Source organism: Leptonotus elevatus, chromosome 2 (genome assembly GCF_054856555.1).
Source record: "Leptonotus elevatus isolate MCC_2025b chromosome 2, RoL_Lele_1.0, whole genome shotgun sequence".
Classification (NCBI taxonomy): Eukaryota; Metazoa; Chordata; class Actinopteri; order Syngnathiformes; family Syngnathidae; genus Leptonotus; species Leptonotus elevatus.
In genome coordinates this window covers 34,050,119-34,073,527 of record NC_141240.1, presented here as the reverse complement: position 1 = coordinate 34,073,527, position 23,409 = coordinate 34,050,119, and the positions used below count along the sequence as shown (strand labels likewise).

At 43.3% G+C, this 23,409-nt stretch overlaps 1 protein-coding gene across 4 annotated transcripts; it reads right to left on the bottom strand.

Annotated features, from left to right (window-relative positions):
• Positions 1-562: 562 nt before the first annotated feature.
• On the bottom strand, positions 563-23,135 carry kdm5c (lysine demethylase 5C). 4 transcript variants are annotated; one of them, XM_086067767.1, is made up of 29 exons: positions 22,660-23,135; positions 21,185-21,332; positions 17,961-18,042; positions 17,747-17,865; positions 16,666-16,836; positions 16,433-16,567; positions 13,283-13,339; positions 10,864-10,987; positions 10,475-10,797; positions 10,097-10,255; positions 9,896-10,015; positions 9,654-9,812; positions 8,495-8,676; positions 8,263-8,425; positions 8,044-8,163; positions 7,770-7,964; positions 7,490-7,671; positions 7,281-7,405; positions 7,042-7,189; positions 6,880-6,970; positions 6,427-6,809; positions 6,227-6,365; positions 5,963-6,142; positions 3,657-3,764; positions 2,872-3,579; positions 2,647-2,689; positions 2,368-2,567; positions 2,072-2,251; positions 563-1,330 (listed from the first exon to the last, which is right to left on the bottom strand). In XM_086067767.1, exons 2-29 carry the CDS (start codon positions 21,326-21,328, stop codon positions 1,322-1,324), a joined length of 4,749 nt encoding a protein of 1,582 aa, XP_085923893.1. In that variant the 5' UTR covers positions 21,329-21,332; positions 22,660-23,135; the 3' UTR covers positions 563-1,321. The 4 variants fall into 4 exon arrangements, with proteins under 4 accessions (XP_085923893.1, XP_085923895.1, XP_085923894.1 ...); XM_086067769.1 differs by having other exon boundaries at positions 22,680-23,135; XM_086067768.1 differs by lacking the exon at positions 22,660-23,135 and adding an exon at positions 22,221-22,531.
• Between the last annotated feature and the right edge of the window lie 274 nt (positions 23,136-23,409).

Sequence of the window (23,409 nt, the reverse complement as noted above, 5' to 3'; positions counted from 1 at the left end):
AATCACATGCACTGTATGACAGACAGCAGGTGATCTTTCTGAAAATCTTGCTGCATTTGGACCACAAGCTGAGCAAACTTGATTGGAAGCACAAAATTGACTTGAAAAAAAAAAACATAAAAGCACACACACAAAAAATAACATACCAGATAACAAAGAGCACATTTTCCAATCATCCCCCGCACCCTTTGGCTTTTTAAAGCATAAAAAAAAACAAAAAAAAAAACAAGATTAGTCAGAAGCTGCGCTCCAGCATTTCCCTTCCACATGCTTGAAGAAATTGAAAATGCTTGTAGAAGTGAAAAACATCGTGTTGGCCTTCCACGTGAACAAAGCTCATTCGTTGTCATTTTGTTTTCCACGCATGTTTGCTACTGAGACTTTTTACATTTGAATACCGTAACTGTGTAAACGTGCTAGCCGGTAGTTGTTTGCTCAATGTTGTGCCGTCTACTTTGTGCGTTTTTTCTAAATAAATTCCATGTTCATTAAGTTTTGGTGCTTTTCTCTGTGTTTGAATATTCGACCGTGCAAAAGTGGCCAAAGAACGAGCGACTCAGCGTTTCCTAAACAATTCTAAACCTTTATTTTTCGAAACAAGAGTGAAAAGAAACAAAGGCAACATTCAAATAAAAAGTTTATACACAACTGATAACAGTGTCTCTGCAATAATAACAATAATAATAACGAGAAGAATATCGTTTGAAACGGGGAAATAAAGTGAGTTACAATAAAGTTACCTTATTTTGCAGATGAGTGAAGTGGAACTTAAGAGGATGACTGACCGACATCAGCACGACTCCGGGGTCACACGGCGTCCATTTTGGGAAAGTAGCACCAAAAACATGAATGCCTGTTTTAAACGCTTCCCAAAACGACGTCGACAGTTCCTTGCCAATGTTGTCAACACCAACACCGGCTTCAGTACGACTACAAAAATAAAAAGTCTTCAAGGTTGCGTCGCACGTCCGAGTCGCTTGGTGGCCTCGGTGTAACCAAACAAACCCAAATAGCTTATCCGAGGAACTGGAGAACGGGGGAGGGGCTTCCATTTAATACGCTTGGGGGAGGGGGTAACGAAGCATACCATCTTACCTGGGAGACAATTCTAGATAGACCACACACACTTCTATCACAGGAGGTCCCACATGATCCGACGGCTCTGGAAGGCGGAGCTTGTGGGAGGGCAGGAATTCGGATTCGTGTGGGGGGGGGAGTGTACAAGATTAAGAGATGAGGTGGTGGGGGGGTGTCCGGCTCCGAATCTTTCTTTTCTCAGAGTCTGCTCCCTCAATTTCTTTGGCAGAGCCAACGCCCACCCTCACAGAATCTGCCAAAAAAAAAAAAGACGAAAAAAGTCAGCTTTCCCTACATGCACAATATTTCAAATTGTTGGTCCTAACCCGTTTTGGAGCCCATGATAGGGACAAATGCATTCCTAATTAATACACCTCAGACCACACAATTATCTTGCAGGACTGTCTAAGAAGACATGAGATAGTCGTCTGATTGTTGTCATTGGCTGGCGGGAACAACTGGGACAAAATCAGCCCAAATTATTGTTTGGATTCACAAACTACCCAATTTTTGCCATCTACATCCCAGCTGACGGATATGTTTCTATCGATATTAGATATGAACAGTCCAAATATTACTATAGATTAAAAACAAAAACTCAACACTATATTTTTTATTCGAGCAAACATGATTTTAACAGATGGCTAGAAGGGGTTCAGCCACATGACGCCTTGCTCGAGAGCGAAGCAACGCATGGCATCGTCATTGTAATGTTAATACTACTCTGTAGAGGGCGATATTGCCCAACATGGCGGCACACTGAGATGAATGGAGAAAAACGAAGTCTTATTCCACTAACGCAATATTAATCCCATACTGTGTTTTGATTAGCGTTGCCACATATGGGGTTAGTGTCGCTTTAAAGAGGCGTGTCCAAGTGAGGGAAGTCATCTTGGACATTCTCTGCATCACTTCAAGTGTCTGAACGGAACTAAAAGTTTGTGAAGTGAGGTTCCACTGAAAGTGGAAGGTAATGGCAGGCATGCAGTCGTACCTCCGTTTGAGCGTGGGCAGGCAGGCAAGGGGAGGGGCACGCTTTCTTGGAGTCGGACACGTCCGGCGCCGCCGCTGCGACCCCGTCTGTACTGTCACCGCCTCCTCGGTGGCTCTTTCGCTTCCTCTTGGAGTCCTTCGTGCGGCCTCGGCTGCTTCGCCGCTGCTCTTCAAGTTGTGTCTACGGGTGGCACACGTATGGCACCAGATTTGGATTCTCATCATTACTCGCTTTGGGCACTTAAATGGGCAACAGTACAAGAGTCCATGAACAAACACGATGTCGTCTAAGCTGACCTTAACGAGCGTGCATAGTGTCGCCACGGGCGGATCGGAGGCCGCCTGCAGGACTCTGCCGATGACTTGCATCTGGTCCAGAGAAACTTCCAGCAGATCTCCTTCCAGCTGCAGCTCCTCCAGTCGCTCCCTCGTGTCCGACGAAAGTGGCACCACTTGACCTTTGAGCTTGGGCAGCAGCGGCAGCAGAGCGCCCACACCTGAACGCGCAGAGCAAACGCGACAAATTCACCATTGGTCGCCGAGGGCAACGGCGGGCGGTCCAACACGCGGACTTACCAGTGGCGCTGGAGTTCTTGCCGACGCCGTTCTCGCGAGCGGCCTGCGGGAAAACAAGCAACTCATCACACAAATGGACTAAAAACAAATATTTCATTGCCCATTTGCAACCATTCGTAGAGTTTTGGTGGTTGTTGTCAAACAAATCTCTCATGTAAGAGGCATTTGGCTTACGAATTGTTGCTTGGGAAAATGTTCCCCATGAACCCCCGTTTTAGGGTGTACCTCAATGCCATTGGACTCCTTGGATTTCTTTTTCGGGGAATCTTCCGTCAGATCGATGATTCCGTCCTCTCCTTCACCTCCCTCTGAGTCGGACAAAACAATGACCGAGCTGGGGTGCGTCTCTTTCTGCGCATTTTCCTCCTCCTCGCCAGGACCGAGGGTCTCTTTGAGTTCTTGCAGCGTCTGAAGGGCCCGCTGCATCTCGGGGGTCTCCAGCGCCGCCTTGGCGCGCCCCTGCCAGGTGATGGCTCGCTCCGTCAGACACTGCAGCGCCTCGCCCTCGGGCAGGCGCACGGGCAGCCTCTGCAAGGCCACCAGTAACGCCAGGATAGTCTCCAGGCGGGGGCGGCGCGAGCGCTGGCACCGCGGACACAGAAAGCGCGAGTCCCAGTCCCACCAGCAGCGCAGGTTGCCCGGCGGTCCGTAAGAGGGCAGCAGCGAGGGCAAGGGAACGCAACCGCCGTGGAACCAGTCCTTGCAAAGGTGGCATCGCAACTGAGGTACGCGCGGCTGACCGGCACACACGCACACCGTCTGAACAGAGGCGGCGCCGGGGTGGTTCCCGTTCTGTTTGACACAGTTTGCAGAGTCCGTTTCCATGAGCTCGTCCGACGTCCCCTCATGAAGTCCGCTCTTCCCCATGTTGACTTTCTGTAACCTCAGTAGTGCCTCCTTCTCTCGATGTTCCCCTTCTTTGAACGCCATCACCTAAAGAAACGACACCAGTTCAGACGCACACATTGCAGACCCGCAAAGCCACCATCCGCCTTGTGCGGCGCACTCACGATAGCTGCCGGGTCTCGAAGGTCCTGAGCAGAGAGGCCCAGAGTGTTGCTATCACAATCCACGTCTTCTGTCTTGTCATGTCGCCTTTTAGCACATGGACACAACACCTGCGGGGCAAAAAAAGCTTATTTTATAAAATTCCTTCAAAACAGTTGCCTTACATAGGTAAGGACCGCTATTTGTGGAGCGATAGAGAATGAGCCCCGTCATGGATAATCGATGCAACCCCATAATGTTTACAATAGAGATCCTGACGTTGACGTCACGCGTCCCAAAATGGCCGTGCAACCATTTTGGCATGATAGGCCACACTGAAATGGTTTGGACATGTCCAGAGGAGAGATAGCGAGTATTTTGACAGAAGGATGCCGAGTTTCCAAATGCCAGGCAGGACGTCGAGAGAAAGACCAAAGAAGAGGTTTATGGATGTAGTTAAAAGAGGACATGAAGGTAGTTGGTGTGAGAGCCGATGATGCAGAGGACAGGGTTAGATGGAGGCAACTGATTCGCTGTGGCGACCCCTGAAGGGAAAAGCCAAAAGGAAAAGAAGAAAACGCATCTGCCATTTTGAGTAAATGGCAAATGCCACACTTGAACAATGATTGACAGCTGTTGTGGACCAGCTGCTACAACGAAAAGAGGCACCAAAAAAAAAAAAAAGGGATCAAGCATGCTCCAGGCTACCAAAAGAGGAACCAATGCCAACCAATGTTGCACTTTATACATGGTGGCTAAATCAGCAGATGCTAACTGTTACCACGCAAAATGTGGGGGAAATAATCTGTTTTGTTCTCATTTGCGTTGCTACGGTTTAATAGATATTACAGTTGAATTTAATAACTGACTTTTAACGGTATAAATGACGGCGGCCGATTTAGCAGCTTCTAAGTTGCTAACGTACATAAATAACACTGCAACACTTGCGTCACACTGCCAACTTCGATGGTATTTTGAGCAAACAAAGGGGAAATAAATCTGGATTGTACAAACTTGTAAAGCCTTTGCATGATCAGATTTGAAAGCATTCAACGGCAACACAGCGCCGCCAACTTGAAAAAACAAAACAAAAACCTCCTGACACTTCAGCGGCAATCCAACATGTCCACCTCGCGCATGTATATCATGTCCTTTTCATCAAAGTGACTGTCAATGATCTTGAGCGCAAAGTTGACGGATAAACGCTAGTTTTTCAAAATCCACGCTATTGTGGCCCATTAACGCTGTGACAATTTCCTGCCACAGGGGGGCGTGTTCAGAAAAAGTCAGGATCTCTATTACTCATATTGGTAGTTTAAAATGGAAATGTACCACACACTACAAAGTCAATATAATTTTAAAACCATCTTACAACTTAGCATTAAAATTAAATTGTTTACAGATAATTTACGAGCATGTGATGAATACTTTCCATAACAAAACCGGCTAAACAATCTCCTCCACAAACTTCAACCAATTACTGTACTACTTTACTATTTGGCAAGGGCTTTGGTGCCATCTTGTGGTCTTTCAGAAGGCGCACAAAAAATGCACAACATACGTTTTCAGTGACTGATGGAAGGTTCTATGAAGCTAGTGTAGATATTTAGAGAGTATGCCGTCCCCGTTCACTGATGACCCGACACGCTTTGTACATCACATGCATTGCGGCAACAGTAGAGGTTGCACACATTATTTAATTCACAGGTATACAGTGCTCCCTCGCTATAACATGGTTCACTTTTCGCAGATTCACATTTTTTTTAAGTGCAATTTTGCATGTTTTTTTTTCTTTTCTCCAGTAGTGTGCCACAATTTTTTTTTTTTTTATAATTATTATTAATGAAGGTTTGAACATTGGGACTGTCTAAACAAGAGAGAATGTGAGAACATGTAAATGCCTCTATGAGAAAAGTGTATGGTGAGGAATCTTAATAAAATTTATAATATTTAAAATATTTATAATAAATGTAAAAAAGAAAGCTGACTACTTAGCAGATTTCACTTATCACGGGTATTTTTTTGGAATGCAACCCCAGCATAAAATAAGGAAACACGTGTGTGTGTGTGTGTGTGTGTGTGTGTGTGTGTGTGTGTGTGTGTGTGTGTGTGTGTGTGTGTGTGTGTGTGTGAAGAAAGCTCGAGTGCATTGTTGATTAGATAACACATTCACTGCCAAAGACTGCTATAAGCGTCAAAGATAATTTTTTACCAGGCTGGCAGTGAATGAGTTAAATTTGCAACACCGTGATGCCGATTGAAATTTTGAATGGTCGCAATCAGGTTCGGCTGCGTCGCTCGGGATTCGTTAGTAGCGGTAGTAGGGCACCTCGAGCAGGCTGTGCTGACTGCTCTTCTTCAAGAAGGTCTTGGTGGCCTTGTCCCTCCAGGAGTGAGCGCTGGCCACCTGTAACTCCAGCTGTCGCAGCTCCTCCATGAAGACGGGCAAGTCCCTCCCAATGGCCACCAGGCCCTCCAGGTCATCCAGGCACGGGTAATGCTCCCCATTCTGTGACAAGTTGCCAGCACGCCACAGAATTTTGACACAAGTTCGCTGCATCCAGCGCTTGAAGAGAAAAAGGTGCGATGTTACCTGGATTTCCAGCAGGTCTGTTACCCAAGCACGTGCGCGGCTTAGACAGCCCTGCAAAGCTTGAATGTTGGGCAACTTGACAGGAATGAGCTGAGCCTCGTTCACAATCGCCTCCAGTGTTGAGAGCGGGTGCTTTTGCCTGGGGAAGACAATTGTCAAGCTGAGAACAGGGTGAACTGGTTGTGACGTGCTGTCCGTACCTCTGCTCAAGACAGATCTGCGCTTTCTCCTCCCAACGCTCGGCAATCGTGAGCAGCTCTTGCAGTTCTGCCATGGCCGTATCCACCGACGCACTCTGAGGCACGCTGCCGCCCGCCTCCATCAGATTCCTCAACACTGCCAAGGTGACCTCCGGCCTCTCGCCCTCCTCCGTGCCCAAGGTGCGCCTGACCTCTGCCAGCCAGCGCCCCAACTCCTGAAGGCCCCGAAGCAGACTACACTCTGGCACTACGACAGGAAGTTGAGCTCCCTGCTCCAGCAACGTCTGCAAGAGCTCCGCTGGTGCGGAGTTCCTCCTCCAGTCGCGCTCGTTGATCAGTTCCTGAGCTCGGCTCTGGTAATCACTCACCACTTGCAGAACCGCCTTGATGCGGAAAGCAATATATTTAATCTCAGAAAGTTGTACTGCAATTCTATGAACATGTGGTAATTACCTGCACCTCCTCCAGTTGACCCATCACACAGGGCAGGTTTTGCATGGTCTCTATCAACGTCTTCAGTTCTGCCCATGTCATTTTTTCATCACTAAAACACAGCAATTAGTAAATGTTCTCATAGGGCTAATCACTGTGCATGATATGCTTCCACCATCTCACCTGGTCTTGGCATGAGCGAGAAGTTCCGTGCTCTTCTGTTGGCAGTGCTCTATGTCTTTGAGAACAGTGTTGAGTTTACGTAGAAGTTCATTGTCGGGGAACTTCTTTTCTGCTGCTTCGGTCTTGAGTGTCTCCAAATAATCAATTCCTGGGATTTAATCGAACACCACACAATTGGCTGGATTGTTCCTGTGTAAATTATCAAAACAATGTCAACAAAGTGAGTGGTGCTTTCCTACCTATTTTGTTTCCGTCCTCTTGCTCAAGCGCCTCTTTGACTCTGTTGGCCCACGAGTCAAAGGACTCCGAGCGAACCTTTAAGCGGTGTAACATAGCCAACAACTCATCCAGGGTATATCGGTACCTGCAAGGAGGTGCCGCAAAATGGTAATTCAGCAAGTATTTTTGCCAGTGGATATGATAACAGATTTGAGTGAAGGTTCCATACTTGAGGAAGAGTTTGTCAGTGGGGCAGTTGCACAGATCCTGAGTGTGATAGAGACACACAAGACGCTCGGGGCAGTTCGAACAAGCGAGTGCTGAAAGGAAACACGTTGTCTTGCATTTGTCACACTGTCGCTCATCATCAGGCAACAGTTCAAACGCCTCGCGCTCCGCTTCGGTGATGCCCTGCATGCAGAGTACATTTTTAGAGTTGGTCTTTATATTGCTTTGCAAAAAGCATTACAAAAAAAAAGACACAAATCAAAATGTTTGCTAAAATTTACCCTTTCCATCAGAGCCTTGCGCAGCTTTCGCTCCTCCTGAACAATAATAAACATTTCCCGGTGTGTCGCTGCAGCAAGATTAAGGTCGAGTTTCTCTGGACTGGCTGCCATTTTACAAGTGAGCTCTTCGTGAGAGAAGACGCAATACCGCCGCAGACGTCGATAATGCTCAATGCAGGAACGACCGGCAGGCAGCTAATAAGGAGACAACAAAATGGCGATGTCATCTTGATTGTCACGTCTCAATTGTGTAGAACAACATCAGGACATTTACCCAGTCTGCTGTACAGAAGTTGACTGCTTCTGCAAAATTATATCCCTGGTTGAAACCACTATGGTAGGCTCTGGGGAAGGTGATGACAAACTCACCGGCACACTGGTTGGTCCTTACAACCTGTTAATAAAAAAAATAAAAATAATAATTAAAAAAACGGTATTAAGTCACATAAATGGTCACTTTGAGCCAACAGAACATGCGCATGAAGATACTGACCGGTACACCGTGAGCCATGAGGATGTTCGGGTTCATGATTGTGACCAATTGGTGCAAGAGATCAGGCTGGAACTCAAACAACTCGGGAGTCAATTTCTTCATCACCTCTTCGAGTCGCTCGGCAGCTACTGAGGGAACTCCATACCAGGTTTTGGGCTCGCCCCTGAAGATAATCCATTGTGTTAGAATGCAAGCGCCACAACTCTATTAATAAACACGGTGCTTTCTGTACCAGTGCAGGTAGTTGATGGAGTAGCTCCAATGATCCTCAATGTGCCAGCAGAAAGCGGAGAATACCATGCCAACGTAAAGCCAGGGCACCTTCATGCCAGAGATGTCGCCATTAATGTGGCACAGGAGAGACTGCTCCAGCACGGGCATCACGTTCAAGTTCCAGCCACTGTGGGCGTAGTCCTGACAAGTGCACACGTTCAAGGTTATGAAACACTAGGGATGCAACGATATCCAAACATGGATATCGTTGGGTGGATCTGGCTACGATATTATCACAATATGATGCTCACGATACGATAATTATCACGATATTGTGGGGAGGTTGGCGATATTAAAAAAAAGGTCACAATATTGTTAAAAAATGTTTTTAGCTCATACTAAAAAAGTAAAATAAGAAAAAAGTACAATATTGTGCTTTTGTACATAACAGCAATGCATGTAAACTACCTACACTCTAAAAACAGTTGGGTCAAAAATAACCCAACTATGGGTCAAAAATGGACTGACCCTCTACTTGGGTCTAAATGGGTCTTTCAGCGTAAATACTCAAATATTGGTCAGATCTTTTACTTGGGTCAAAAAATTGGGTCATTTTGTATAAAACAAGCCAGAAAGTTGGGTCAAATTGACCGATAAATTGGATCGGTCCATTTTTTATCCATAGTTATGTATATAATAACTGTTTTTAGAGTGTACAATATCTAATAACACTTAATATTGAAGCACTTAACTTGCTAATAATGCATGCACACCGAGTTCCTACACATACACGGCACTACTTGTATTCATTGCGTGTGGGTTACTCATTGGTTTCTACCATTGTATTTCAGACAGTCGAAAGATGACGACAATAAAAGCTACAACCAAACAAAGGAGTCAATTTTATTATGAAAATTGGAAGGCCTCCAGGACATTCTAAAATATTTAGTCTAACTTGAAATCAGACCTCAACCTCCAAGTCTATTCTAACTAAAAATATTTTATAGGTGTTTTTTTTGTTCTGTTTTTAATAGAACTGGCATAACTAAAACTCCAAGCATTTGAACTAAATTAGTCATTTTTATTTCCTAGAAATGTGATTCTTATGTTCCAAATGCCTTAAATTTTACATAGACAGTGCATTGCAGCATGTTGCAAATGTCAAACAGCAAGCGCACCTCCTCTTCTTTTGTCAGAATCCTCTTTCCGTTGTCCATTGGGAAGCCGCTGCCAAACTCTTTCGAGTGGATGTCTGCTCCATACTCTACAGTCACATCCTCCTCGATGCTGCTAACCAACCTCCAGAACTCCCTCTCCACCAGCTCGGTGGGAACCATCTACAAAGGAAACACAGACAGTTGACCTCTCTCATTAAGGCAGCAATGTCGCACACTTCCTAGTGGTTTGAGAGTGTTCTTACATGGACGGGCATGTTGAAGTAATCTGCTTTGAATGCGTCAGCCATCTCGCCAAAACTCTGCAGGCTGTACTCGCGAGTTGCTTGTTCAAAGCCAAAAGCCTCCGAAGGCTTCTTGCACGCCTGCAAAGAAGCACGTCCATCAGGAAAGAGTCTTATCGGTTGGAACCCTCTTCACACTTTTTTAATCTATCTACGACTTACTTCTGCAACACACTTTGGGCATTTCCAGTTGCCTTTGGGAGGATCAGTGAGTGGGGGCAGCAGACAGTACGTATGGTAGTTGTCATCACAACCATCACACAGCAAGAGTTTCTCGTCGTCATCTCCGCGACCACACATCCGACACACAAAGGAATCCAACTGTGACAAAACATTTCAGTGTTAAGAGGTAAATGTGCATATTGCTCAAAACAGTGCTCTAATCTAGAACTAGTGGGTAAAAATATTATTACAGTATTACCATACTATACATGTTCAATGCGCTATTTAATCCACGGGCACACATTTCTTCTCTGAAAGCTACATCCATTACAAATCAAGTGTAGAATTTTATCTGGGTGGATCTTTTTGATTACTTACAGTCTGCATGTTGCTGAGGTTGTGTCGTAGTCTCATGTTCATTTTGGTGCACGGACCATCTGCCAGATGCGGATGACTTTCTTTGTGAAGATGCTCCTCCAATTCTTCTTTCTTTACTTCAGTCTTCACTTCTGGCTTGACCTCTGTTTTGACTTCCGTTTTCACCCCCATCTTGACCGTGATGCTGGCGGGGGGAACTTGGGGAGTGGCTGAGTGCTCGTCATTCTGTCTGTCCTGTGGAACCAGAGGCTCCTCTTTTACACAAGTGACAGTTGGAGCAGGTGCTGTGCTGTCCCTGATGGTCACAGTTTGAGGCAGTTCATCTGGAAGAAAATGATTCCACATAGTCATCGGAATGCATGCGAGATTTTGGTCAATTTATCTCTTACCCTTTTTCCTAATGCCTCGGTCCCGTGCCATGAGTCCAAGCCCCATCATCTTGGGCCCGGCGCCGTAGATCTGCAGCTTCTTCAACTCTGGGTTCTTCTCTATGTCTTCCTCAGTAGGTTCAGGCTGCCAATAAGTAAAAAGTAGATGGTCATTTTTGAAGGAATGGACAGATTCTCCACTACTCTTCAAAACACACAGAGCAAAGCAATGAGGCCTAATGCAGACAAAAATCAAGAAGATCACAGGCGGTGCAAAAAGGGGTTATTCTCGCTAGATTAGACATTAAGGAAAGCTTGAAAGTTACAACCCATCACCAATACAAATACAAAGAAGAAGCTACAACCATAAACCAGAATAGAACACTAATAATACACAAACATTTTCAACTCATTCAACACTGACATGGAACCATGTCATTGGGGTATACAAGTAGGTGGTGTGATCCAGTCAAACCACTCTTGTACTGCACAAGATTTGTTCACGAAAACACCATCTTCCATTTCTAGAACACAATGTAAATGCTCCAACGTTACCACCTCATTTGTCGCCATATGAATTATTTTTTTTTTTTTACACTTGCAAAAGTTGAACAAATCCACATCCGGGAAGTAATTGCTCACATTTTTATGCCAAAATGAAATCAATTAAATTTTTGGGAAGATGGGTCTTAGGCTATGTTGACACTGCAATTAACATAGCCTAAAGCCCTTCTTCACCACTCAATTTTGATGGTCAGCCAGTCCTGGCGGGTCAAAACCTCAGGCCATTAATTCCACTATGCTCACTGGGAGCATCAAACTAGCAGAAATTGTTCTGTGCACTTCTCAAGATGTGTTCTTGGGGCAATCCCGTTTGGAGGTCGACAGGCAGTTTCTTTGGTATGGGCTCTGACATGCACTAACTAGCAAATGTGCAACATTATCTAGAAAGGTGTGTGGCTTTCCAAATCGTGTCCAATCAACTGCATGTAACTCCAACTGAGCTGTAAAAATATCTCAAGGATGACCAGTAGGAAGTTTAGGAACACAATGCCCCTGAGCTCCTCAATTAGATTCATGGAAAAGGCTGTGAATAATCCAACTACATTTAATTTTGTACTTCTTTTTAATACATTTGTAAAAGTTTAAGTGAACACTTTTCAGATACACTATTGGTCTAAGTAATCAAGCATTATATCGTCAAAGAAGTGATTTGACCAATAGGATGATTTAAAAGGCATTGAGACTCAAACAATATTAAATAATAGAGCTTTGGAAATGGACCCAAAAACACCATGTGCAGAAAATAACCATTACACATAAGCCATTTTTAAACAAGCTAGATGACAAATAACGCTGTGTGCAAATACACTGCACATGCACACCATTCCGGTTTTAACCCGTCCCAATCTGTTCTACAAATGTTTAATGTGCAGCTTTCAGTTCCTTCCAACCAGAGGTGACGCGACACTTTTCTGGCTAGTAAGTTAGCGCCAGAAATGTCACTCTCTTTATAATCCTAAGGACCGTTTAAACTTATTTTCTTTTTTTTACCTCCACTAAGCACAAAGCGCACAAGTAAGTGGTTATGGGGTTTTTTTCAGTTCATTAGAAGGACATTGCAAAAACGGCAAACAAGGGTGGTGGTATACTTCAGGCAAACAAATGACATTTTGGTGAAGGCCCAAGAAATTGTTTGCATATTAGTCATTGGAGAGTAAAAATATCACTTGACAATTGGGCTGGGTTCGAAGGAATGAAATACAGTAGCTTCCTGACTTGCACGTTTTATTTGTGCCCCGGGTCATGATTTGGGTTCTCTACCACATTTGAAGCTCGTTTGCACACCAAATGTAAGGTTCCTCCATCAGCAGAAGTGCACTCAGAACACACGCGCTTAAGGCACTGTAGTCAGACAACTCAACAAAGATTAGTGTATCGCAACCCAGGTATCGAGGATCATCTCAAGCTAAGCGCAACCACAAGACAAAATTAGGAAAACAGGGCCAAAGTACCCACCCAGTCATATATATATATATATATATATATATATATATATATATATATATAAAATTAAAAAAAAATACCCTCATATGGATTTCCGTTTAAAGTTCTGGAAACTGCAGTGAGTCCACAAGCCACTACCATAGTTTGGGCAGCTAAATCAGGACGTTTTAAAATCTCATTTAACTACAGTATTAAAATATCACTGTGCACACCAACTTGTCAGAAAGAGCCACGTTAAGTGCAGTTACCCAACCCAATAGTGAGAAATGTTAATTATATTGCGTGTTAATAAAAATGTCGAAGTGGTTAGTTCCTATACAACATAACAATAATAAATGCATGTAGATGCCAGAAATTGTGCAGTGGGAAGCGAAAAAGACGCAAGTAGAGCATAAGGGGCTGAGGGCGAGCTCATATGCTCAAGAAGCAGTACCGCTGAGATGAGTTGAGAGCCAGTGGTGAGAGGATGGGGGTTCGGATCCTCCGGACCCTGCAAGGGGACACAACAACAGCAACGATAAACTAAGCCAGGAGGAAGAAGAGGACAGGTGGGGCAGTCAGGAAGCAGGAGCAGGAGCTAATGTACAGTAGTAGTTGCTGTAGTGAAAAATTCCTTTTATTAGACTTTTGTCCATCTCTCGTCATTCATCATCCATTAGCTCATATTAAAGGAATTGTTGTACTATCCAACAATGTGCACCATGGAAAGTGCAACAATAGATTAGACAACTAATCGATTAATTACCTTGTTAAACTTAAAATGATCCAAAATCTGATTTCAGCCTCGAGTAAAACTGTCAGATACATTTCTGTAATGCTCCATGAAAGCAGAATGACTCCCTTTGTGTTTAATCAAACACAAAGAAAAAGACATTTGCAAAAATCTGCTTTTACTCTCTGCCTTTTTTGCCAATTTTCTGACATGTTACTGAAAAAAACAATAAATAAATCATCATCAATTTGTTTTCTACACTGCCAATTTAAAACGATGTCCTTTTGATGGAAGGGATCCATTTTTTTTACTGTTATTGAATGAAGGGATCTATATTTTTTATTTTATATAATAAACAAATCAAATTAAAAAAAACTGATTAATTGAAAAATCGAGAATGATTTTAATCAGTTGCAGCGCTAGTAGTCATAAAATATAGACACATTAACAATGCTGAAACTGAATGAATCCCACTGGCAATAAATCAAGATCGGCTTGGATTAAAAGTGTTATCAAAACGGATTCCTCTGTTAATTTGATACAAGTCACTGTTGATGATAGTTGTTGGAGGGAACGTGCCCAAGTAATAAGCAGACAGTAACAATGGCAGGTTAAAGCACAGGTAGCATTGCAGGATGGCAGCAAAGCAAGCTGGGATGCGACCAGGGTGCACGGTCACATCTGGCCAGACACAAACACATGGGATTGAGCAAAGAACAGTTAACAGCAACACGGCAGCATCAGCGCAAGATGGAGGACTGCCATCTAAGTGATGCAATGTAGACCTGCAGGTAGGTGACAAAAAAAAAAAGAATCTGAAAGCCCATTCCTTCCATTTTGTGTGAGCCGACAGCAACAGGATGGCTTGCAGATGGAAGCAATTGGCGGCTGCGGTATTTGCGGTCCACCATCTCACCCCAACTGAGCCCCGACGGCAGACTATGGACTGAGATAACTTGCTACAAGTTTCATTAGAGACGATTTTTTTGTTGTTGTTGCAGGAATTCCCTCACTGCGATACATCATTCACCAAGATGCAAACAAGCTGGTTTGCTGGCTCACATTGGTCGATGAATTATTTTGGCACCCGTAGAGCTCAATGACATTTTATTTCTTGCTCTGTCAATATTTACACAGTGGTGCCTTGAGATAGGAATTTGTGAAAATGACCACACGCCTAACTTAAAAAAATAAAATAAAAGAACAAGAAAAAAAAAAACTCGAGCCGGCCCCCCTCCCTCTGTATTGAATATTTATATATGCCTGTGAGTAATGTTATATTACATAATCTGTCTTTATGCGGTGCCCCACTGTTTTTGTTCAAATAATTCCTTTTCTAAATGCGTGCACGTTGCTGTTGCGCAGTGACGTAAAGTCGTAAACATGCACATTTGCATTATTCATACCCGCTAGTAATGTCTACAAGCAATCACTGTATTTTCTCACTCCGCTTATTGACCAATCAGAGACATTCACGGCAAAATAACGCTCACAGGAGCATTGGCAGTTACGGCAAAATAACCACTGCTTAAACAATCGCAGGGGAAAACATTTTTCAACAATACACTTGCCTGCGATGTACAGAGCATGACGCCACAGACTGGCCGCTACCGTATTAAAATTTCATTTTTTTGCCAAGTAAATGTGCCTTATGCAGTTATGTCACAATTAGACCTCGCAGGGTAAACACTATCTGACCTGTTTTTATTTCCATTTCAGTTGCTAAATTTGCACTTTGTTTACATTTCAATTGTGGTAAAAAGGTGGCTTAAATATTGTGCTGCGATAAAAGTTATATTATTCCAAAACACCAATCACAAATCTATTGTTCAGTAATTATTACCAATATCTTCAAAAATATTGTCACCGCAAATTTTTTTGAAATATTGTGACAATTTTTAGGCCATATCACCCACCCCTAGTTCACTGCCACCATTTTGCGCTTGTATCTAAGGTTCAGCTCAACATATCAAAGCAAATCAGTCAGGTCAACAGTATCGCAAGGCACCGCTGTGTAATTGTAACGTCTAATTAAAGGATGCAGAAGAGGTGTGAGAAAAAGTTCCAAGACTGGCCTCACAAACGTTCAAAGCTAAAGGTTTCTCTCCTTAGGGTGAGCTGGTACTTGATTGCGAGCATGACAAGAAATGAGAGTTGGGGCGCGACAACTTGTGGCCGGCTTAGCATAACTACACGCCTGCTCACAAGTTACGTCCCGAGTATCTGACATTTGTTCGCCATGCTGCAACAACCTGCCAGCACAGCCGACCTGGCTCAGTGTGATTCCCCCCGAGATGGCAGTGATGGAGGGGATGCTGAGGATCCTGGAAGATTTCTTCCAGGAGTGGTAGGGAAGTTTGGGAAGATGTGTTAGACTCCAAGATTACTTTCTACTTTCAAGAGGACAACTTGTAGCTTGGATTTGAAGTATCTTTTGTGATACTCACAGTCCTGGAACCTTTCTGAGACGCATTGTACCTTCTTTTTTTCTTCTAAGCAAGATCCATGAATACAATAACCAATGTGCGTTTCAGTGAGGGGGGAAACACACTCATACAGACGAAATTCCTGGAAACTCAAAAAGTTAGCTTGACAAAACAATGCCATGCAAAAGAAACAGTTAAACTGATGATGATTAAGGACTGTTGCACATCAGCTGTTGCCGTTCAGGACAGACTGAGGGCCTGTTAGTGGAAATAGTGCGTGAAGTCAGTTTCACACTAGCAGTGTGCTACTGCTTCCAAATAAAAATGCTTCTGTGATAGTGACTTGCTCCTAACACAATCATTCATAATGAACCAATTTAGACGCATGGAAACGTAATCCTCAACATATATTTCCGCTCATTTATGACCAAGCGTTTTGACTTACATCTGGCTGGCAGCGGTTGGCTCGACGGCCGTAATTGCTCATTTTGGAAGGCTGAAAAGACTGACGCAGAGGGATCGAGTGCGGCTTGTACTCCTTATCCACATCCTCGCCATCGTAGTGCTTTGGCTTGCAATGCTGAGAAATCCATAAGAGAAAACTTGAAAGTCAATTTTTGTCACATAGCTTAAGTACAAAAAAAAAAGAAATAAAACTAGATGAGCGTTGAGCAATACCGGCAAGCTGGCACCGGACTGGAACATTTCAAAGGGGAGGACGATCCTCTCATAGTGCGAGCGTAGAAGAGAACCGATGTTCTTACCCGGAGGGTAGCCGAGCCGCTGAGCCACCCGGGCCCAGCGTCGTTCTTTACAGACCATTTCAAAACCGCCTTCATCGGACACAACCTGGAACATCAAGGCATTGGGGATGTCCTCATCATTTTGGACAGAGTTGACTACTAGATTTTAAGAATCTGCCAATACAGAGTCTCATCCAATACCTCGGCAATGCATTTAGAATAAAAATTAAGATTTAACATTGTATGAAGGACAGGACTCCTGTATTTGAGAGCATTTGATTCTTTCCAGAGTAAATAACTTCTAGCGATGGGCAATATATCGCTTAATCGATACGTCATAATTGTTCCACCCCAGTTCAATATCGATTCAGCAGATCTTCTACATCAATTCACCTCCTGGCCAGTGGGAGGCATTTTGTGTGCGATCACATAAAGATCACAAATCACTAAAACACAACTGGGGATCGTAACAAGCAAAAGAAACGGGGACCAATAAAATATTTTAAGATTGAAAATATTAATAAAATGAACAAAAACACTTCAACAAATATTAGCAACACATACTATCTGCAGTGACAGGATGTCCTATTTTAACTGGTCGAATAAGGGTGGAATGGCTGGGATTTTTTGAAGGCAATTTGTACTTCTCAGTCTGTAGTTAGGCAAAAAGTGAAAGAATGATTACAGAAAGTATGTTCACAGCATTATCCTTATTATTGTTGTTGAATGGTTAACCATTTTTAAAAATGTTATACTCCATAAACACAAATAGGTTGTTAGTGGTGTTCCGAACAGGGTTTCATGCTGCCGATTCTGATCATCCATGAGTGAGATTGGCCGATATCTATTCTAATACTGATCAAATGGATTAGTTGCACATTTTTCAGTTTTGGAGCTGAACCTGTCAAGTATTTTTTTCAATTAATTGATGAATTAATTTTTTTTTTTTAAACATTCTATTCAAATTTTCAAACCAATATATATTAAATTTCACTTAGGATTAAATTCATGTTCACCTTTGACAAACCAAAAAGATCAAGGATGCGTCTCTCAATGTGCGGGATTTTCAAAGAGGAAGCCTGGATCTCCCAAAACCGGGCAATACGATCCAAATAATTAAGCTTCACTCGCGTCTCTGCCTGGAAAACAAGATGAATAACAACATCCATGAAAACCACCTTCAACCACTTAATTCAACAAACAACATGAAAGAGTCTGTATACAAATGACTTGCCTCCAGTTCATTAAGCCTCTGGATACGTGGCGTGAATCGGAAGGTATCCAGCTCCACTGAAAATGGTGGTTGCCAGTCCTATTCAGGACAAGAACATCACATTCAACATTCCGCTTATCAGCTATCTCCGCTTGTCCCCATAAATAACACAAGCGTGAATTCAGTGTGGCGAGGACGAGGACATGGCCGTGTTTTAAAACAAAGCAGCAGAACATTTGGACGCTGAGGATGGGAAGCACATGGGCCCTTAAACTTTCATACACAAACTGGCATTGGACGGAAAAAAATCTGCCAGTGTAGCACTACAAAAAACTAACGAGCCGAGTACTGTAGTTTTGGAGCATTCAGGGACAGTGGTGCTTTGAAATAGGGGTAAAATCCTTCCATGACAACATCATCGCTCAAAATCTTCAACAATTTATCAGTGCAGCACGAATACCAGCTGTTCTACGCAGAGGATAAGGATTATGACTGACCACAGATGTTATTTAGTGTAAGCATTAAGCTAGCAGACTGAAAGGCTAAGCTATGTGGTTGTCTTAATTGACTGTTTTATTAACAGTAAATTTCATCTTGTTGATGCTGCAAAAAAAAAAAAAAAAAAAGACAGCTTGAAGCCTCTTTTTTGAAGACTTGTTCAGCAATTGCAACGACCAAATAAGGCATAGGCTGATTACTGGTTTGACAGTTTACCGTGGTTTTAAAAAGTAAAGGTTTCAACAACCGCTGAAACTGTCCATCACCGTTCCTGAGCTCGTGTCTTTTTGAGGGGACTTATATGACTGGCTACTTGCAGAGATTGCTAAATGAACCGCCTCTTTGAAGTTGATGAGGCCAGTGGCTTATTTTCCCCTCATCTTTGGCTGAGCAGAGAGGGGAGGTAACAGTTACACAAACAGGAGCGAGGAAGAGCGAAGGATAACACACTGATGGCTTTCTGCATAAGTCAATTAATGTGCATAGATGGGACACTTTCCGTGTCCAAATTCACAGGGCTGGGTACTCAGAAGGCCGAATTTTCCCCATGAGATCACTCTCAACGTCATTTGACAGCACGCAGGACTTAAATAGGAATGGACTTTGAATGCTGCTTGTTGGTAACGCGTAGACAGTAGACAGACAGACAGACAGACAGACAGACAGACAGACAGACAGACAGACAGACAGACAGACAGACATACATATATATATATATATATATATATATATATATATATATATATATATATATGTTTTAATTCATGCTGTCAGGATTTAATATCGACCCATACCTAATTGTAAAAAACACAACACTTTATAAAGTCACCACTGTAAATTGCTTCTGTGGACGTACTGTTTTTGTGGATGTATTGCTATGGTTCTCTAAGGGGTAGCGTATTTGCTAACATGCACACTTGGATGAAAGCACCATTTTCTGATGGCCATGTCCAAATAGATCTGCTAGCAGCATCGTTGTTTCATGTTAAAACTGTACAGATAGGTTAAATGTCGGACCGTTTATTCAATAAGAGCCCAACAACTGGTGTGCAACAGCTTGGCTACGACACAAGAGGCCCTTCAACTACAGCTGTATCTGTCAGTGGGATTTAACGAGGCAAGCGTGTGTCGTGTGTGTACGTGCATACAATGAACACATTAGCTTGTAGAGTACAACTGGGCTTGAACTGTAACAAACAGAAAATGAAAGGCGGCAACAACTGTACCACTCTGTTGATCATTGGTTAATAACCAAATCAGTCTTGCAAACATGGCTGAGAGCAGGTATGGGGCTTACAGTTTCAAATAATCTTCTCCATAGACCTTGCATTGTATAGCTTCACTGAGGTAAAATCCTGGGTTCATGCCTTAGACCACCGTACACCGCGCGATGCTTCCAAATCAAACTAGGATCGCAAAAAAATGACAGTTGGCCACTCACGCCACCACATTAGGTGATTTAGCGCAAGGGCTCCTTAGTAGGGATGCTCTGATCCGATACGTGGATCGGGTATTGGCCCAGATATTTGGGAAAAAAATGGATCTGGTATCTGTCAAAATGGTCCCGACCCACAGAGGCTTATCTTCAGGGCGCGCGCGCACGTTCACGTCTCCAATGGCGCTCGCTGCCTCGCCGCCGTCGGGGGACCTTCGCAACAGAGAGCGGGGGCTAGTTGGTCTCACCGCTGGCCAAGCGGGGACCTCCGCTCTTTCTCTCGCAAAGGTCCACCGTCGCCCGATCGGGGCCTGCCTCGCTGCTTCCTCGAGCCGGCAGGCTCCGTGGAAGGACGGCCGTGTGGGAAGCGGCAACAGAGTTTGCCGAGGCGGGCAAGGCAAAGAATAAGGTCATAAATGATGCCTGTTATAATGGCATTTTGTACATAAAAGGTGACATTTGGTGATCATCTATTTTCTTAAACTATGAAGAGCTAAAAAACATGTAGCCTTTGAATATTTCTTTACAATATATAACATTGAAAAGCATTTGAGTTTTTTTGTGGAAATATATTCATTATTATTGGGCGGACTAGTGCAAAGACAATTAAGTATGGATCGGCGGATACTGAACACAAAGGTATCGATATCGAATCGGTAATGAAGAGTGGATTCGAAGCATTGCCTACTCCTTACATTTTAACAGTCTGAGCCTACATGGCGTTCTGAGTCTTCTCATACAGTATGTCGTTCTCTCACTTTTTTAATCCATAAAAACATGGGGTGTCAAGAAAGACGCAGGTTGCAACAGAAAGAGGACATGGATAAGAACAAAGATTGGGGGAACATATTGAAAGGTGGAACTTGGTCCCGTTCATTTGAATGTAACCGGCGGGGTACAAGCGTCGCTATTTCATCTACAGGTATATATATGAAATTATAAATATGGTTTAAGTATTGTTGAAAAATGTCTGTGCATTTTGATTGGCTTTAATTTTCAACGCCGCCACATTGTTTAAACAGGATTCATATTTTTAATCCCCGAGAATGGGCCACTCGTGAAATCTTGTGGCAGGACGCTGCATGTAGCCAATGCATGTAGCCAAAGTGTTGAGTGCAGTCCCGCTGCGTCGCTCAGTGTGCAACAGCCCTAAGGTATAACTATTTATAATATTCATTCATTTACAATAAGTCAAAGTTTTTTTAACCACTCCTAATACATGCAAATGGAAAGGAGTAACTATTGAGAAAAAATTTGAAACAGTGCAAGCATTTTGTGTTTGAAGTCAACAAATGAGCAAATACATACTTGGGGCGGTCGAATTTTGCAAATTCCTGACTTCTCTGCGATTGGACGTATTTTGGCAATGTAGCCCAGAGGATCCTGGAACTCCTCCCATGACGGCTCAAAAACTGGACACTCCGGAGGAGCTACAAACTCGTCCCCTTCCATTGCCCTGAAAAAACAAATCATTTTGCTCTGGAATATTGTAGACATTCTCCTCAAAAAGACATTTTAGTGTTTTCTATTTTCTATGGCATGCTATGCTATAAAGTAATCTATGGATAGTAGATGTTCAAAAAGGTTACTTTCCTGGAAAATTCCGTAGTGTTTCAAAAACAAGAACACAGAAAGTGTACCAAAAGTACATTTTACATTCAAAATGTGTAATTTACAAGTATTCAACCACAGGTTAGTTTAATCTAAAACATAGGGTCACAAAAAATAAAAGGTATAGTATACACTTAATAATAACCTCTAGATCAATGCTCACTTTGATAAGCAGATCATGCACAAGACAGAATGAGAGATATGTTTGTGCTGCATATCTACAGAAGAGCACAACTTTGGAATTGGAAGCACCTCAAATGAAAACCCTAAATATGAGAAGACCAGAGAGGAATCCTTTGTTTTACCCTCCATGGGGGGCTGGTGAACCCCCCCCCCCCCCCAACTCCAGAAAACATGAACACACCTTATTTGACAATAAACACGATTAAAAGTGTAAACTGGGAGGATTCCTGGCAACCCACGTTTATCATTACTTGTCATAGATAACATTATTTTTGGCAGTGAGAAATGTTGACACTTGTTTCCAAAATTACAATTTTTTTGAAATCCTCACAATGGGGGTGACTTGAATTTGATTTTAAGAGTCAAGTGTTCCTTCAATCCGTGTTCGTTAAGCTTGTACCTAAACAATGGCGTGTAGGCCACTAACTCAAAACAAGGCCACAGAGGCATCATTTTGTCTTTAAGAGCACTTTGTTTGATGGCAGCGGCTTTGAAATAACGTATCGACACAAAAACGAGTGCTCAACCGACAATAATGTAAACCACTCACTCTGAAATGACGTTGTCTTGTACCAAGTTGATAGCAATGTTGGTGACAAGAGATTTGCTTGGGTTAGCTCCCGAAACCACAAGACAAATAATATCCGCTCCAGTTAAAACAAGTAATAAAAAAAATGCCCTCTTGTGTTTAACAAGTCACTTTAGTCTTACATCTTACATTCTCTTTGATCATTCACTGAGTTTGGCTGTTTTAATCAAACCGCGCTAACGTTAGCATCAAGGCCTCGGATCCGATTTTGCCATCTTGGTTAGCATTCGTGTGCTCATAGGTGAGAAGAAGCAAACATTTGGCACCGGCTAACGTGTGCCCTTACGCCAACGGCTAAGTCAACGCAGCGGTTGGACGTTATGTAACAAAAGCAGAGTCGCTTGGCAGTTCCAACCCATACGTGCGACGTAAGCGTCGCTGTATGCGGTAGATGACTGACCCGTAGACACCTCGATGTACCGGGATGTGACGGGGCCGCTGGCCGCTCTCCTTCGTCTCGTCGCGGTGTCTGCTGGCTGGCTGGTTGGTTGGTTGGCTGCTGTTTGTTGGTGTTGGTTGGCTAACGAGGGCCAGCTGTGCTTTGGTGCCGCTGGCGAGCTAAGCGCTGCTAACGGCTACAAGCAAAGTTGGCCGCTTTGCCGTTTCAGTTCACCCTGTATGTCCTCCACGCTGGCAAAACACTCAAACCGTGGACGCGAGGCATCCGTTTCATTTTAGGCTCGAATCGCTACTGGTAACGGTTATGTGGTTCGCGATGTTTTTTTCCGACCGACATCATCACTCCCTTCAGGCCATCCTATCTTTCTTGACGAGTCGCCATCTTGTTGGGGTTTTTTTTTTTCTCACGGTTGAAGCACAACCCCGATTCATCGCAGCGCGTCCGCTACGTTGGCTCGTTGGAAGTAGTGCGCACGTACGCTGATTCACGACGGTGTCTACGAAGGCAACAACGCGCTGTAGTTACAACCGTCCCTTTCAAGGGAAACATTCTCAAAAAGAACATCGTAACTAAAATAAACTACTTAACAAGGCCTTCATGTTTCACAACAGAATAATAATTGCATAATTGAAAGACTTCAATGTTCTTTATGGCGCCATTTGTTATTGATTATTGTTTAATTTAGAGGTGTTTTTTTTTTTGTGGAGGCCACTTTAAACCTCGTTGTACATGTATATATATATATATATA

Excerpts from the sequence above, each read along its gene's own strand:
- kdm5c (XM_086067767.1), bottom strand. The coding sequence starts at position 21,328 with ATGGAAGGGGACGAGTTTGTAGCTCCTCCGGAGTGTCCAGTTTTTGAG. Across the intron at positions 8,164-8,262 it reads TCATGGCTCACGGTGTACCG|GTTGTAAGGACCAACCAGTG; the intron begins GTCAGTATCTTC and ends TTTTATTAACAG. Across the intron at positions 2,252-2,367 it reads CACTATGCACGCTCGTTAAG|ACACAACTTGAAGAGCAGCG; the intron begins GTCAGCTTAGAC and ends TGCCACCCGTAG.